This window comes from Chenopodium album, chromosome 4 (assembly GCF_948465745.1).
Source record: "Chenopodium album chromosome 4, dcCheAlbu1.1, whole genome shotgun sequence".
NCBI classification, from domain to species: domain Eukaryota; kingdom Viridiplantae; phylum Streptophyta; class Magnoliopsida; order Caryophyllales; family Amaranthaceae; genus Chenopodium; species Chenopodium album.
In genome coordinates, this window is record NC_137837.1 from 54,249,952 (window position 1) to 54,266,122 (window position 16,171).

General features: G+C 35.5%; 1 protein-coding gene across 2 annotated transcripts; it reads right to left on the bottom strand.

The window, feature by feature from the left end:
- Positions 1 to 356: 356 nt before the first annotated feature.
- Positions 357 to 15,585, bottom strand: LOC145629138 (uncharacterized). 2 transcript variants are annotated; one of them, XM_081681667.1, is made up of 8 exons: positions 15,209 to 15,585; positions 14,527 to 14,776; positions 11,647 to 11,770; positions 8,566 to 8,912; positions 6,694 to 8,473; positions 5,184 to 5,431; positions 3,773 to 3,849; positions 357 to 637 (listed from the first exon to the last, which is right to left on the bottom strand). In XM_081681667.1, the coding sequence occupies exons 1-7, from the start codon at positions 15,265 to 15,267 to the stop codon at positions 3,799 to 3,801; spliced, it is 2,859 nt and encodes a 952-aa protein (XP_081537793.1). In that variant the 5' UTR covers positions 15,268 to 15,585; the 3' UTR covers positions 357 to 637; positions 3,773 to 3,798. The 2 variants fall into 2 exon arrangements, with proteins under 2 accessions (XP_081537793.1, XP_081537792.1); XM_081681666.1 differs by having other exon boundaries at positions 3,773 to 3,883; positions 15,209 to 15,583.
- Positions 15,586 to 16,171: the final 586 nt, after the last annotated feature.

A 16,171-nucleotide genomic window follows, 5' to 3' on the forward strand; every position in this document is an offset into this window, starting at 1 on the left:
TTTGAATTTTGCTAGTATTCATGAACTGCACTTTTGACCATTCTTTGTGGTATATAAAGATTGTTTTGAAACACTTCGTGGTGTATATATATAATAATAAATACTAGAGATCTTGTTAGATTCATCTCCATCTAATTATTTCAAATATCAAATTTCAAATTTTATAATTAAAAATACATAACTGGAGAAACTAATGCACAAAGTTGTACATTGACAAGTGTGAAAAACAAGTGTCACCATTATATAAAACGGGAGGGAATATGATGATATGATTACATGGCACCACAAGAAGAAACAGAGCTATCCAGAGAAGGTTGGCATTTTTGTTGGGAAGGGGATCAAATTATCTAAAGTAATGATCATTAATTAAACCTATATATCCAGCCAGAAATAAGTTATTGCAATATTAGTGCTACATAATTTTTTCAATCAATCAAACAAGAGTAACTGAAAAAACTCCTGTATACCTTAGTGTATATATTTATTGCCAATCTCTGTAAATAAACTATAACCATAAAACTCTCCAATAAGGGAATAATAACAGAAAATTACATAAAGGTTACTCTGCTACCTGTGAGAATCTTCCATATCACAGCAGCATCATCCAGGATATAGCATAGGGCATCAATCTGCAGCGCTGATACCACAAAAGAACTCCGTCAATAATCAGACAAAAAAGTTACCTAGAATGAGACAGTTTTATCGAGATGAATTCTCAGAACACGACATGAAGGAATGATTTATAAGAAAATAATTTGTTTTGAAGTTGCATTCCATCTCATTAAATCTCTTTAACAGCAGGGAAAACACCTAACTAACTTGAGCAAATCAAGTCTCTCTACAATACTCATACAGTATGGCAAGAGCTTTGTGAATGAAATTAAATTGTTCACTCCAACTCCAAACACAAACTTCCTAGCAAGTGATGTTCTGTGATTGACTTTGCTGTCATCTTTCTTGAAAGGCAACCTAAGACCAACCCTTCGTAAGAAGAACCATTCATTCTGGAAACACAAGATCGCAGATAAATTCAAGGATAAGATGGTAAGAATAGCCACCTTCCAAACAACCAAGTTCAACCCCTGAGAGCCACAATCCTTGGCAAGTCATCCTGTTACAGGCCTTACAGCAGGAAATGGATAAGGATTACAAGGATTAAGATACAGGTGGGGGTCCTATGGTCATGGGGTTCTAGATAGAGTTAAGTAGTCTTAGGCATGACATATAGATGGGTAGCAAATTGCACAATAAAGTACATATTGTACCTTTCATGCACAGTACGTGGTTCTAGAAATGAGATTTTCAGTTACGTTCTTACATAACAATTCACTGCCTCCATTTGAATTTTTTTTTTGTTTTGGTATACCGACTTTCTGTTTAGAGTTGCTTTTTTTTGTTTCTATCCCTTACCCAGTTCTAAATTCAATTGTACCTCACTTACCCTACAATAACTAACCTTTCTATTCACTGTACTTAACCTGCCTTTTTCTTACACCTTACTAATTTATATTCCATCTCTCTAAGGGGCCGTTTGGTTTGCAAGGTGGAATCGGAATGGAATGGAGAAAGGGTATCAAAAAGAATGGAATGAATCCCTTTCCATTTAGCATGTTGTTTGTTTTATAAAAAAACACAAGGGAATCACCTCCACCACAGCACCGTGACCATAGCAACACTCTTTTTCTTCATTTCCCAGCCACCCTACACCCCAACCACCACCTCCCCGGAACTCGCCCCCTCCCCATAGCGAGGTGGCTGGGTGGTGGTTATGCTGTAGAAGGTTGCTAGCTGGGGTGGGTTTGGTGACTAGGGAAAGGGAATGGAAAAGTCTAAGGGGGGTGGGGAATCATTTTAGAGCAAAAATGGGTAAAGTCAATAGTGAAAGAGGGTAAAGGGAATGATTGATAGTGACAAACAAACAACAACAAAGGGAATGGGGCCTGTTCATTTCCTTTCCCTTTGATTATTACTCCCAACCAAACGGTCCCTAAATTTACCCACAATTTTCAAAAAAATTTCACTTTTTTCAAACCTTTATAGAAGTCTACATTGACTATGGCCAAAAAAAAAAAAAAAAAAGAAAAAGAAAAGAAAAGGTATCTTCAATAAACTGTACAACTGTACAAGTGGTCATTTGTAAGAAAATCTAAGAAGGATAGGGGTGTTACTTGTTAATGGGGTTCATGCAAGAAAAAGTAGGAAAGAATGTTTTGTGAATGGGGTTGTATAAATTAAAAAGAGCAATTTCCCTATAAATGTAAAGATGACTAAATTACCTAAAATACATTAAAGGAATGGGAGATAATAGAATAGCTACTAAAATTGACAGTCTGCAATTAAACTTGACTGCATATCATTTCAGCTGAAAATAACAGAGGGAGACCTTTCAAGTATGCTCAAGAGGCAATTATAAAAAAAAAAAAAAATAAAAAAAAAAAAACAGCTAAAGGTATACTCTACACCAAAAGCTTCAATGAGGCAATGTTATGTTATTAAAAAACATCAATACGAAATGTATGGAGTTTGAAGCTTTTTCAAGGATATTATATGTAAAGTTCCTTGTAGACAACTGATCAAATGAGAAACTTGCTCATAAATAAATAGACACAATCTGATTGTTTTAGAACCGAAACTGATGGAGTCCTTTGTTTCCACCAATCCTTAAAGATGGGGAGCTGCTGAATATATAGATTATTAATAAATTAATGGGAGATATTGATAGTATCCTTTGGTTTCAGTGATGAGTGGTGGGCTGTTGTATGTTTTTGTACTCCATTTCTGGCTAATTAATGATTTTTTTTATATATAGTTTCGCTTTATTTCATCTTTTAGAGTTGGGTCCCCCACTCAATTTCTACTCTAGTTTTTCACTTGTATATTCTGTACAAAATCCTGTGCAAAAATCTAGAGAACATCATGATTTTTTCTTATCTACAAAGTTTACACTCTTCCACCTAGTTCTTCCTATGCCATTAAAATCTAAACCAAACCATGCTGTTGACATCTAAACCACTCAATAAATCACACAAACCACAAAATTTCAAATAAAAAAACACATACTATACGCATCAGATTCCTACCCTCAGGTTCCTATGTCTATCCACAACATCAAGTACACAGCATGACAGGACCTCTAGAAACTTGTATACGATAGAACAGTCTTAAAATTCTTAATGCAAGCAACACCGGAAATTGGGATTACATCACAACTCCAACTAAATTAAATCACAATGTGGTTGAACATAAGCACAAACATAAAATATAACATCTTTTTATTTCATAAACTGAAATAGAAAAGTGGACACTTTAGTTGCTGCTAACAAAGACAGATCTTGGGCACCTCAATAGAAATGGGTGGTAAGATAGACCGTGACTCCGTGAGCAGGCTAGGCTTTAAGTGTGTGAAACATTCTCCTGTATAAACCTTATTGTTGGCATCATTTTTTGGTAATGGGATATAAATTAGTTTTAGACTTTTAGTACCCCTCTTTGATTGCAAGAACATCCATCATTGGCATGGTGATTTTGCACCAAAAAAGAATAAAAAATCATTGGCGATGATTAAGAAGGATTAAGAAGGCACTTGAGTCAATTGCTACTTAAGTATTATGAGGGGTCCTTTTATTAAATTATTTATTATATAGTAGAGAAAAGATGAAGGAGATTTTACAAGAGAGTCACTAGCACAAGAACCCTGATAACTACACCATAAAAGTGATATTAGAGATTACATAATCATGAAGAACAGTCTTCTGTATCACAGTGAGCTTACCTGCATAAGCATAACTCATGCTGTGCTTATGATTCAAGTTCCACTTTGCCCGCGGCTTTTGCTGAAGGAATTGTGTGCTACAAGTTTATGGCTAGAAGTTAGGTGATCATCCTACCAGAAAATAATTAAGCTGATATCAGAATATTTCAATAACTGAAAAGGCAAAACATTTAATAGCATTTCCAATTATGAAACAACCAAAAGGTCAATTTACTTAGCTTATCTAGTTGTTCACTAACACTATTCAACAGTATTGATCCACTTCACTTTGACCATCCTTTGCTATATATATGTAATAAAATCAAACTTATGTTGGATCTTATCAGATTCATCTCAATAAAGATTTTCAAAAACCATTTTTATAATTACACAATGAAAGATATTAAGGGTAAAAGTTGCACATTGGCAAACTTGCCAAGTCAAAGTGGAACAACTAAGGAAAAAACAGAGGAAGTAGTTTGCAGCAAAATTAGACATGCATACGGGATGCCAAAACTAGCAGAGCTTCCATTTTAGATACTCCCGTATTTTGTTTTGTAAAGTGTTATACTTGCCTTAATCAACCATTTAGTTTAAGTGTTATACACTTTCTTTTTTGGCAAACTACTACATTTTAATACTCCCTCCTCTCAAGTTCCCCACTCCAACTTTATTTTGTTTAAAAAATTCATTTTCTCCTCTCTCATCGTTCACTTTTCAATTAACTATTAACTACACTATCGTTTCTTACCTTTATATATATATATATATATATATATATATATATATATATATATATATATATATATTCCAACTACCTCACTAACATCTTGTTATATTAAAGTCAATTAAACTACCTTAAACTATGTGCCGGTCAAACTGCACAACTTGAAAAAAAAAAAAAATACACAGGAGTACAAACAAAGAAAGCTGCACTTTAGTCTATACAATCTCAAACACCAAACAAAGAATATTATGAGAATAACCACGGACTTGAGCAAATTGTAAATGACGGTAAACCCAAATATCATAACAATTACGAACCAGCAAAGAACATATATATACAGCAAAGCCTCAACCCAACAAACAAGCAAAGTAGGCGTCAGTATACATAATCCCTATTCCCTAACAACATCAGCAATATTTAATACTTCCCCCGTTTTTTAATACTTGCAACACTTCCCTAAAATGGAAATGTCACAATACTTGCAACACACTATAAATGGAAAGTTACTTTAGGGAAAAACTATACTATTTCCCTCATTTAAAGCATATGGCCCACTAAATTACACTCCTAACAACCACTCATTCTATTTTGAAGAGCATTATACCCCACCTTTCTTAAATACCGTGAAAAAGTGTGTTGCAACTATTAAAAAACGGAGGAAGTAGCAATTGTTTAATTTGCAATGGTAAACTGCAAGAGACATACCTTATACAGTGATGCTGCAGACTCGGATTCCACAGCTTGAACTGGAATATGCCCCAGGGATTGAAAAGCGTCCAGAGCATCAAGGGTAAGCTGCCAGCCACAGAGAGCTACAACACCAGCCGAGGAACTGGCAACAGTGCTGCAACCAGCTGCAGCAACATTTCCATTCACCCAAGGACAGAAACTATTGTGATGCTTAATTGGATCAAATTCAGCACCTTCAAAGTTACTAGCTCCATTTGGAGGACCTGCATGCATTGACCGGGAATAGCTATATTAGCTAAAAGGTAACTTGAAATTAAGTATATAAGGAAAGCCATTCGGAGGCCCTGCATGCATTGACCAGGAATAGCTATATCAGCTAAAAGGTAAACTTGAAATTACGTATACAAGGAAAAAGGCTGAAAGCTCCAGAATTAGCTACTAAGTTTTCCAGATAACTGACAATATATTAGCGCTGAAAAAATAAAAATAATACGGCAAAATTGGTTTGAACTTTTAACAAGGGGTGCATAGCAACATGAACTATGATTAGTTGGCATAAAAACACAAACTTCTTCGTTATGTGCGCGAAACATCATAAATGAAATCATGCATCGGAGATTCTACTAGAGTCTAGAGATGGGGAATCTTTAATATTTATTGTTTTTTTTTTTTTTTTTTTTTTTTTGCCAATTTTGAGTTCAAATTTGACCCTTATGGTCCAAAACTCCAAATAGACCCCAAGCCCTTAACTAAGGCATTCTAGAGCACCCAAATCGATGCGTTATGGTGTCTTTTTTTTGCTATATTTGATCTTAAAATTGATCCTTAAGGATTATTATGACCCGTGTAACCTTAAATGATCAACCTTCCCGCATGTCAATCGAGGTAAGCAATGCAAGGCGCTTTTTGATAATAATAAATTACTAAAGATTCCCCTTCCCCGTCTCTGATTGAATCTCTAGTACCGAGTTTCATTTATGATATTTTGTGCGCCTAATGACGAAATTTGTGCTGCTACAACTACTAGTTAAAGTTCATGTTTGTGCTGTTGAGGCCATTTTTGCCAAATAATAACAATAATAAATAAAAAAAATTGTTTCACTGATCTTTGCTCTTTCATCTCCAAGATACATTTCACAAGAATCACAACCAAGATCAAGTTTATTCAATTACATTGTCAAAAAACAGAAAATGATGGTAGAGAGACAGAAGTAAAAGGGGGAAAATAAAACATGACAACCTAAACACTCACAAAGAACTGATACTATATCAAAATCCTAAACCTTAAGTAGACACCATTGAGAAAACCAAATCTGCGTCAGGCCCTGAATTTTATAGGAAAAAGAAACATTGAATAAACTAGCGTGATTATATTTTTGAGCCTGCTGCTGAATTAACAGCTTAGGGTTAGATCAATAACCTCACATGCATGCCTGATATGAAAAAGTTTCGTCCTAACTTATGGTTCCAAACTTCCAGGAGCAATAGCATGAAAAACTACGGTTAAAATAACACCAAAATTTACCTGTCCCATTGGTCGTCATATAATCTGACTCTGGATATGCACCCTCGTCAGCAGGTGACTGCTTACCTCCTTGAGATACTTCTTCCTTAGACGCCTCAATGCCTGAATACATAATAGCATTGCAAGATAGAGAAGGATGAACACTAGGTTCCTGGGCTAATACTTGCATCTCACTATTCTTCTCGCCACTTTCTACAGATTCCGCTTTCCTTGAACCAACAACTTTCGACCCACTATCTGCCCTACCCATTGAGCGTGATACAACGTCTTGACTATCTCCATGAGGATCCTCTTTATTCATCACCTCAACAAAACCATCTCTGGATCTACGTTCAGGGGCAAATTCACCGGTCTGTCCCTGATTTTCAACAACCTCAGCTATAGGCTCCACATCACCAACACCACTGTCAGACCTATTTGCAAAAACATCAGTCCCATGAATCTCAGCTTCGTGACTTGCACCCATCCCAACACTTCCACCACTTACACCTATACTAGGGCCATCCCTAGCTGGCGCAGTAATTGTATCTGTGTTCAGTACTTCGTCGTCATCATTTGTGCTACTTACACCAATTTCTCCACCAGCCCGAGCAGCTGCTGGTTGAAAACAGGCACTTTGTTGTGCCTGATTACTATAATTTAGGTCTGAAGTGTCAATCATATCAGCATTCTTATCCATGGCCACTGAAGGAAAATTAATATCATCAACATCTCCAGGATGATTTTCAACACTTTCCATAGAATCATCATCTGCACTGTGACAAATAGTATCCATTGCTATAACGGAGGATGCATGTGTTGAATCTCTAGTAGCAGGAAAGCGGTGAACTTCGTCATTTCCTTGTAATACATCTATTCTTCTTTCATCTACTTCAATATCAATGCCTTGCGAGTTGCTAGGGCCTGCACCAGATGAATCTCTCCGAAATGAAGACCCACACCTTTCAATAACATCAGACTCACGAGCACGCTTTGAGGGCTCAGCAAGATACTGCTTACCATCATCAACTTCATCAACATCACGGTCAATAACTGATCCCTCAACACTATCAGCCTGTTGCATCCTCAAAATTGGCCTGTCTACCGTGCTTCCACCCTCATCCAAGCTTCGTTTACGAGTACTTGGTCCTCGCGATTCATAGGAAGCAGCACGATCACCAACCTCGCTGTTAGAAGGTTGTCCAATCATTAGATCTTTCCCTAAGTCGGCATCACGATATTGCTGAGAGATTTCAGGCGCATGAGCATTTCCTGATAACAAGCCACCAGCCATAGTTAGATTTAAATCAACAGCTGCATTTGACGTGAGCTTTCCCTCAACTATAGTAGCAGCTTCATCATGGTATTCGGCCTGCTCTTTCTCCATGCCATCACCATCCACCCATCCACTGATTCCACTGGCTGCACTCACACCGCGAGTTAAAACCATCTTTTTACTTGTCTCAGGGATCTCAATGCCATTGGGCAGTACACAAACAGGGCGAGAAATAGTAATGAAGTTCCAGATTCTCACAGTAGCACCACATAAGCTGCAATCCAGCAACGGTGACCTAGACTCGCATTTAGATTCAGGACCCATAACTTCATTCTTGCCAGAATCTTTTTTGGCTGTACTTGAGAAAGCTTTCTTGCTAGGACCAGGATCATTAGGATGACCACATTTCATAGACAGTCCTACAGAATACCCATTTCTAGCAGATTGAGCAGAATGGTCTTCACAATCCTGGATATCTGGAAGCCATCTAGGTTCCCATCCACACAAGGCTATCAGCTTTTGTGCCTACAAGATATTTAGAGAAGAAGAAAAAGTAAGGAAACAAATAGTAGAACATATACTGTCCAATAAATAAAGTAGGTTTAAAGGCATCATACACGAGAATATAAAGAGAACGCCTCTTCTTTAGAGGGATCCATCCCTGAGAAATTTTCTGACTTAATGCTTGGCTCCCCGATCAAAAAGTTAACGAAGTTAGCAAGAAACCGATCAATTTGTGGCCCATGGGAAATGCGCATCTGCTCAATTGCAGAAGCAGCTACCACTGGTAGTGCAGCAAACTGCAAGAGCCCATCACACCGATCTTTGTATCCTCCGATCAGAGCTGATGGAGGAGTTGGAGGAAACTGCACCAGGCTCTCTGGACAGATATTTCCTCTCCAAGGGCAGGTTCCCTTGTGTCCTGAATCAAGCTGTTTGGAAAACTCTTCAGCTGCACCATCAGCTTCATTGAAAACATAGAACAAAGTGATTTATTATGATATTTGAGAAACTGAGACACAATAACGCGACTTTAAAAAGACCTAGGTGACGAGAAGATAAAGTATAATCAGAGATATGAAGCTGCAGAACACACAGATGTTAAGCAACAGAGACAAAGTTTCAAAATCCAAAGAGACGAAAAGCACAACAATATGCCATTTGTTAAGGCAAAGAGCACATTAATTTAATCACACCTAAGGAAACAACAATACAACTAGATTTCTACATATAGGGTCAAATGAGAAGTTCTTTAAAATGAGAAGGATGATAAGGATTTTATGTGCATATTTTTTGTACTGAATGTTGAGCATCTAAGGAGCACATTAAAAAAAAAAAAAGGGAGGTTACATAAATGCGCTTGTTAAGATGGATGTGCAGAAACACTCTAAGAGATAGAATCAAAAATGAAGTTATTAGCAAGAAAGTGGGGTCGCAAGCATTGCAGACAAACTAAGGAAAATCTTCTGCTTTGGTTCAGGTATGTGATACGGAGACCCAAGGTGCACCAGTACGAAGAGTGGGATCATGGAGAGGTAGAGAGAGACCGTAATTGACTTGGTTGGAAGGACTTTGGAAGGATATGAAGTATATGGATTTGCATAAGAATGAGATATTTGATCGTAAGGGGTGGAGGAGGAAGATTTTTGTGGATGACTATACAAAATAATCACTTTTGGTTCATGTAGCTGACCCTACTTATGGGATTAAGGCTTTGATTGATTAATTGATAGATATTTTGTACTAAATGTGCAAATATTTTTTAACTCAAAATTAGATGTCCATAAATTTTGAATAATGGTGTTGTGAATTACGCCATAGTGAAGTGCAGCACTAAATTAACTAGGTTTTAGGTAGTTAACGCATTATCATTGTAATATGGAATGCTGAATAAAGCATATCCTAAAGAACAAAATCCTACCAAAGTAATAATAAATTATTCTCTTTGTCCCAAAATAAGTATTTTCTTAAAACCTCAAAATAATCATCCATTATTATTCTCATCTAAAATTCAAAATTGCTCCTTAATTTACTTCTTCACGTCTTTCTATTCCCATTAGAGGTTCATCCTTCAATAGCATAATTTCACTCTCTTAAAGGAACGTGCAAGTTACAGTTGTGTTGCTGAGAAATTAATGCTGTCATAATGTACTTGCAGATGATTGGAGACAATAAAAAAATTATTTTGGCTATTACTGGTTTAGGTTTCAGTATTCCCACTTAGGGTACCTTAAACTCAAAGTTACAAAGTCATACAACATATTGAAACAGCTTAAAGAAAAAAAAGACGAAATAAGCAATAGCCTTTACTTTTAAATCTTAGATTTCAACAAAAAAAAAAAAATAATAATAATAATAATAATAATAACGATAATAATAAAATAAATAAATTGGCAGGAGACTGGAAAGTGCAAAGGATGTGGAAAAGAGCACCAGTGCAAATGTCAGAATAGGAATGGTTTTCTGCTAGATCTCAGATGTCAAAATACATGAATTATATCTTCATCTTCTAAGGTCAATCAAATTCTAGATACTTTACTAAGGCTACTAACACTATTAGTTAAAAACCCAACCCAACGAAAATGAAAATAGATGATTAACCAAGACTTCCCATAACAAATAGATTATACTCCATAAATGAGAGGAGAAAAACGAAAAACAAAAAAACAATAAGGGCTTCTAGGTGCAGGCCATGTTACACCTCTAAATAAAGAAAGAAATGTTGCTCACAAGCGACGAAATTGGCTTGTTTATAAACTTACACTTATATAATTGGCTGAAAGCCAAATCAATCTATACATATGGCATATTGCTACCCAAATGCTCAAAAACACACCACTTGTGTCCGTCGAGGAAAATAAAACTTGGCTATTATTACTTCCTCTCTTCTTAGTTGACAAATTTCATTTATCACATTTGCCAACAAACAATTTTAACAGTTAATATTTCTAATTATGAACATGTATATATTTGATATTAATAAAACATACATTGAGATAATTCAAACAAGATCCCACATGATTGTTTTCTCATAGCTATAAGTCACAAAACTAGTCCAAGTACAATTTGCGAATAGTATCCAAAATCAAAGTGCACATTAAAAAAAATGAAGTACAATATTTCAGCTGTTAAATTTAAGAACAGTTATTGTTAACAATGGATGAAACAACATTGGGAACTCGGCAATCCATTCCACTTTACTGTGAGATCCCAATTAAGAACAACTCAACTGCAACTGCTTTATTTTCTTCTCATGGTTTTCGTATTAAAAAAGCAAGTAAGCAAAGTTTGCCAACCCACCAAAAGAGGCTTCATTAATGAAGTACTCCATATAAACATAAGAAATCATAATTAAAAAAATAAATAAATAAACATTCATAAGCAGAAACCTTTCCTAGACTCAACAAAAAAAATTTAAGAAAATAAATAAATAAAAAATAAAGAACTTGTGAAAGACTAACAGATTGAAAATTAATCATCTACAGAGATTCCAGAAGTTTTCCAGAGATTGACCTCATCAAAAGCACGCATAAGGAACAAATTAATAGAAGCAGTTTATATAGTTCTCTCACAGGTTCCAAACTGACACTAAATAGCCAAAGATATTGTTGAATTCCCTCACAAATATGTGTCAAGCATCATAAAAGCAGTTAATAAATAAACAAAATGCAAAGCCAAAGCTAAAAACAAGTATTCACCTTCAGAAGACATCCAGCCAGCAGTCGTAACATATTTAAGGCTTGCACCACACGTCTCACATTCAATCTTATCAATACCAATATTTACCCATCCTCTACGGGCACAAGCTAATGAACTAGCAGCCTGCATTTACACATGAAAGACTTACAATTTACAATTTAAGAAAACACACACAAAAACACTATTAGTTCAAAAAAACAGAAGCCTGCCTGCATTTCCCTCTACTGCAAAAGAGTCTACCAATAATCAGAAGTATCTTCAGCATTCTTATTTTTATATATATAATAATAAGAAGAATTACTCTCTAAAGAAGAAGAAGAATTACTCTCTACAGCATGGAATTCCAATATGAAATTCATTATCAAATAGTATAATGAACTACCTGCAGCAAAGCAAATGTGAAGCCAACACCTAAGCCTACTGCCTACCTTCCTCTCTTTAGCATGAACCTTTTCTCAAGCCACTTCACATGTCATAGGATGCGGATTACAAGTTATACATGATCTCTCCTTCGTCAACTATTCTAATCTCCTAACTTAAAAAGGAGTGAGACTCAAGCGTCCCAGGGAGCATCTTTGTGAGCATTGTTGACACCTATGTTACATTGACACGGGTACGGGTATCCGATTTTGGTATGGATCCGAGTGTCCGATACATCATTTTAGGACACGGGGACACCGTCTTTAACTTTGGACTCAAGTACGGATACGGCAATAAATTTTTTAAGGAAAAAATAATAACATCAACAAGAAAAACGTTTTTATTTATTTATTATTTGGCAAAGATCAAAAATCTTTTGAGTCAATATTTATTCAATAAATTTTGATACATAACTTTTAAATAACTAAGATAAATAATATAATATTTAATTTAAACATTATAAACTCTTATGAAAGCCTGTTTGGGAAGCCAACCAGATTTATTATTAAAAAAATGAGTACCACAAAGCTTTTATGAACCAATTTCTTGGAAACCCCAAAGCCTTTTTAAAAATAAATGTATATTACATCTCTTTCTTCGGAAATCAGAAAGCCTTTTTAAAAAAGAGTTATTCCTCAATATGATTAAAAAAAAAAAAAGATAATGAAATACTTAAAACCCTTCATCTTTCTTTAATGGTTGCTTTCTTCGTTCTTCCCTCTCTACTCTCTCTCTAAAAGCTTCTTTTCTTCAATGGCTATTGTGACTCCATCTTCCTCCCTGCTTCAAAACAACATAGCCGTAACCCATAGCTAGACGGCGAGTCCGGAACAGATTTCATAACCGGATCTGTGTGACCCGGGTATGATGGCAAAAATGCCGCGTCCTAGTAACATAGCTTGACACACAAGCATTCCTGATCATCGTAAAGAAGATCTAAAAATGAGTTGTAATGAGGTTCTTCCGTGCATGAGTGGATTTTAAGATATCAAGAGAAATTTTAGGATCAACTTATACTAATCAATCATATGTTGAGCCATATATAAGTGGGATGTGATCCTTGTGGACTCCATATGCTAAATGAGTTTTATATTATCATTATACTCTATCATTTTTTTGGAATTATTATAGAGTATTATTTGTACAAGTATTCAAATATATGCTTCCCTTAACCACTTCTATAAAAAAAAAAAAAATTAAAAAAAGACACTCTCTAACAGCCAATTAATTATCGGCTTTTAAGGGTGTAGACTTGCAGCTTGCACCTATGTACAATTAGAAACTGGAATTGGAGGAACATACTAGGTAACTGATTGGCTTATTCTAGGAATTGATCTTTTCACCTAAATAAAGGTTAGTTCTTGGAAAAAGAAGTCTCAATATAATCCAAAATCTTCAAGGAAACTTCCAAATTTCTTAATTTTATCCCTTCAGAATACTATTTATAGAATTGTATGAAATTAGGATAAGATTAAGATAAGGCAATAAAAGGGTAAAACATTAACTTATTAATCACCAAGTTTGATGAAACAAGGTTTAAAATGATCTCATGTGGATAAGCACTCAGAGATGAAAAGTAATGCTCAACTCTTAAGCTAGCAAGTTCTTTTCTCAATAATCTAAAGTCTGGTTTTAAGCTAATACATCCCTTTTTATAGGGTGGCTACTACTACTACTTAAGGTATCTCCAAATAAATTTTTAATATGAGACCTTGGTAATTGCAAAGGAAAGGCTAAGATCATTTTACTTAAACTAAAGAAAATCCAAATTTTAGCTGCAATGTTGTCGGTGCATAATTGTGCATACATTAAAATTTGCATTAATGCTTGTGTTGCACAATTTGCACCGCCAATTGTGCAACTAGTCAGCTTCAGCAGTTCAAATTGTCATATCTCACTCTGAACATTGAAGTCGAATTTGTGCATATGGCCAATTGATGGAAGCTCTTGAACACAAATAACATCTTTAAGTGGTCTCACATTTAAGAAGATAAAAAAGATATTGTTGTCTAAAAGTTTAACCATCAATAAACGATCAAGCTCTTGCCCTTTTTTTCATCCCCTTAGGCACTTGCCCTTTTACTAACTCTTGAACACTACCATCCTATTATGCCTAAGCCACACCAATCATGAGATAAAAAAATCCACTTGGGCCACAGTTGGGTCGAATATAAACCAAAAAATCAAGGTCCAGACCACTTCAAGCGTGAAACATAAAGGATTTATCACAGTATCAAAAGCAATGTTGAAAAAAAATTAGCCCCAAAAACCCCTTAACATATGAACATCAAAGTGTCCTTTCAAAATGATATCAAACGAGTGAACGAATAACATTCTAAAGGCAGGGTCAATTATAGTTCAGAGAGTAAGTATAACACATTAAACATCATGTGACATTGCATGACAAGAGAAAGAAAGCTAAAATCAAAGGCACATCATTAGTAACACAAGGTACGAACCTTTGGTTTCCCAAACCAATTCCCTGGATTAAATGTGGCAAGTCGCCTGAGTAGGTCTCCTCTTTCCCAAGGTCTGCATGAAGGCTGTGATGATCCAAGTGCAGAGCCACCAGCGCTCGTGCTCAATGAAGTCCGAGGCGGTTGTGTAGCAATCCCTGATAGAGAACCTGTCTTAGAGCCCGGGCCATGACCAGACCAATCTGCTCCACCAAAGTTTGGAGGAACAGTAGGTGATGATGCTCCTGCAGAACTGATAAACACAGCAAATTCAAGTTCGGAAATAAACAAAAACGCGACTTTATCAATCTCAATATTCGCATCTCTACTACACTCATTTTCATAACATACTCCTTCGTAAATGCCGAACATTCTGACCTATAACCTCAACTCTTAAACTAAAGAACAAGTTCAATTCTAAAATTCTACCCAAATTAACACAATCGAAAACACGAAACATTTATCACCCACTGATTAATTAAATAATAATACTTCGTAGAAGTGATTATATACATATATATAAATCAATTATTTGTAATTTTTCCTCGTGTAAAACCCTTAACAAAATTAATTTCATTCATATTTACTTTCCTATTGAAATAAAATAATAAAACAATCACAAATTAACATCAAAATTAGATAAATTAGGTAAGAGAATTAGAGAAAGTAAGAGAGAGAAGCTGACTTAGCAGAAGGGCCACTGAAGGCGCGACTAGCGGGCTGAGCAGGGCGGCGTCCACTCATCCCCGCAACTGGCACGCGCGTCAGGAAAAGTTTAGGTTTTCAGATCTTGCGAGCTGAAAGGGGTTTTAGATCGAGAGAGATGAAGGAAAGGCTGAGGTTTTAGATCTTGTTGTTGATGAAGAAGAGAGATTTCTGAATTTTGGGGTTTTCATGAATTTGAGTGAAGATTTTGACAATCAAGGTGGAGGACCTCCGCTTTGTTTTACGCTATAATTGTGACTGAAAGAGAGTGAGAAGTTGAAGAGAAAGGGGGGACGAGAGTCCAGGAGACGGTGTTGTTTGGTTGAGATGGGATTTTTCCCACCAATTGCATTTCATTGGAATTAATTTTCTAGGAATTGCATATATTTGTTTGGTTGTTTTAAAGGAAATTATAATTCACGAGAATTTTGAGTTACCAAGGGAAGCCTTGGTAATTTATTTCTCACATTTTGTAGCAATTGGAAATTCCCATGAATTTGCAATTCCTACATATTTCACTTTTTATAGTCAACCAAACAATTCTCATGATTTTTCAATTCCCCCATTTTTTTTGTTCAACCAAACAAGGCCTATGTTTTGGGTTCCCAAACCCGAAATTGGATAAGGTGGGGTCAGTTTTGGGTATGAAATTGGACATCAGTTGGAATATTTATTTTATTATTACTCCCTCCATTTTTAAATACTTGTTCTATTTCTATTTTTGCACTATTCATTTGTCTTACTAAATGTTTGTGATTTATACATAAGAAAAAAATTTAGTCTTGTGGGTACTTGTTGAAATCATCTCAATGAATCGATTATTAATTTTCAATTGTTACAATTTATACTAATTGATAATTAAAAATATTAGTGATCAAAGATTAACATTGGCATGCGTGTCCAAGAGAGATGGAGCAAGTATTTAAAAACGGAGGGAATATCC

Bases quoted from the DNA above. Each gene is read 5' to 3' on its own strand.
- LOC145629138 (XM_081681666.1), bottom strand. From the start codon at position 15,267: ATGAGTGGACGCCGCCCTGCTCAGCCCGCTAGTCGCGCCTTCAGTGGC. The intron at 8,474-8,565 runs GTATGATGCCTT...AATATCTTGTAG, and splicing joins CGTTCTCTTTATATTCTCGT to GCACAAAAGCTGATAGCCTT. The intron at 5,432-6,693 runs GTAAATTTTGGT...CAATGCATGCAG, and splicing joins TATGACGACCAATGGGACAG to GTCCTCCAAATGGAGCTAGT.